The sequence below is a fragment of the Penaeus monodon genome, chromosome 15 (assembly GCF_015228065.2).
Source record: "Penaeus monodon isolate SGIC_2016 chromosome 15, NSTDA_Pmon_1, whole genome shotgun sequence".
NCBI lineage: Eukaryota > Metazoa > Arthropoda > Malacostraca > Decapoda > Penaeidae > Penaeus > Penaeus monodon.
Window position 1 is genome coordinate 1,636,907 of NC_051400.1, and position 1,084 is coordinate 1,637,990.

The window sequence follows — 1,084 nt, forward strand, 5'->3', positions numbered from 1 at the left end:
TCATTGTCCTTGTCCTTGTCACTCTTGCCTTACACTTTCCTCGAAATCCACTCGCGCGCTCAAAAAATCCTGCAGGAAATTAATACACTAGTCACCACATAGACGTGTATATTCATTATCCTGCCACACCCTGCAGGAAAGCGGAGCCCGCGTCGTGGACCTGCGAAGCGACACCCTGACGCAGCCTTCCCCGGCCATGAAGGAGGCGATGATGGCGGCGCCGCTCGGGGACGACGTGTTCGGCGAGGACCCGACCGTCATCGGTGAGTCCTCCTCCGAGTCGGCGCATCCGTGTGAAGGGTCCTAAGGGCGACTCCGGGAGGAAATGGGGCGGGATTTCCGTACTCCGGGGGGGCGTCTCGGTGCCAGGAAGAAGAAAAAAACTTTGAATATATATTTTCTCTATAATATCATGATTATGATATATAGTTTATATCCTCTTTAATATTCCGGACCCCGGGACATCTCGGTGGTTGGGCGGAACAAAAAATATAGACTATATGATATACTTTTTATAATCTAATTTATCTCAGGGCAGAAGGTAAGTGTTTTGCTGATCCAGAGTGGATGGAGGTTTCCACAGCGACCGACACAAGAGTGGATGAGGTTTTTGTTCCTCCACCGAGAGTTCTAGTTCTCTGACACTTACCTCCACCTTGGTCACTTCGAACACCCCTTTATATACAAGTCATACAACTTTTACATATATCTTCTACATATAACTTTTGCACATAACTTTTACATACAACTTTTACATAAAACTTCTACACACAACTTCTACACATAACTTTTACCTATAACTTTTACATACAACATTTACGTATACGTTCTACATATAACTTTATGCACATATCTTTTACATATAACATTCACTTATAAGTTTTGAATAATTTACTACCATTTTTCCATACTTTGCCAATAAGAGCCTTAATACTTGTGGAGAGAAAAGAAAAATATTTTGAATATCTAAAACTTATAGATGTAATAATGGAGGTCTTTGACGATAGGCAGTGAAAGGACGCGTTTGAAAGGACTCAAGGTAGAAGCGTTCTTAATAAGCAAGGTCAATAGGTATCTTTTTTAG

At 42.2% G+C, this 1,084-nt stretch overlaps 1 protein-coding gene across 2 annotated transcripts in view; it reads left to right on the plus strand.

The window, feature by feature from the left end:
* The window catches only part of LOC119581624 (probable low-specificity L-threonine aldolase 2), a 15,264-nt gene that overhangs the window by 4,862 nt on the left and 9,318 nt on the right, over window positions 1–1,084 (plus strand). For both annotated transcript variants that reach the window (XM_037929742.1, XM_037929744.1), the window contains exon 2: window positions 137–263. In XM_037929742.1, the coding sequence (XP_037785670.1) occupies window positions 137–263 (127 nt within the window). The remainder of the gene's footprint in view (window positions 1–136; window positions 264–1,084) is intronic.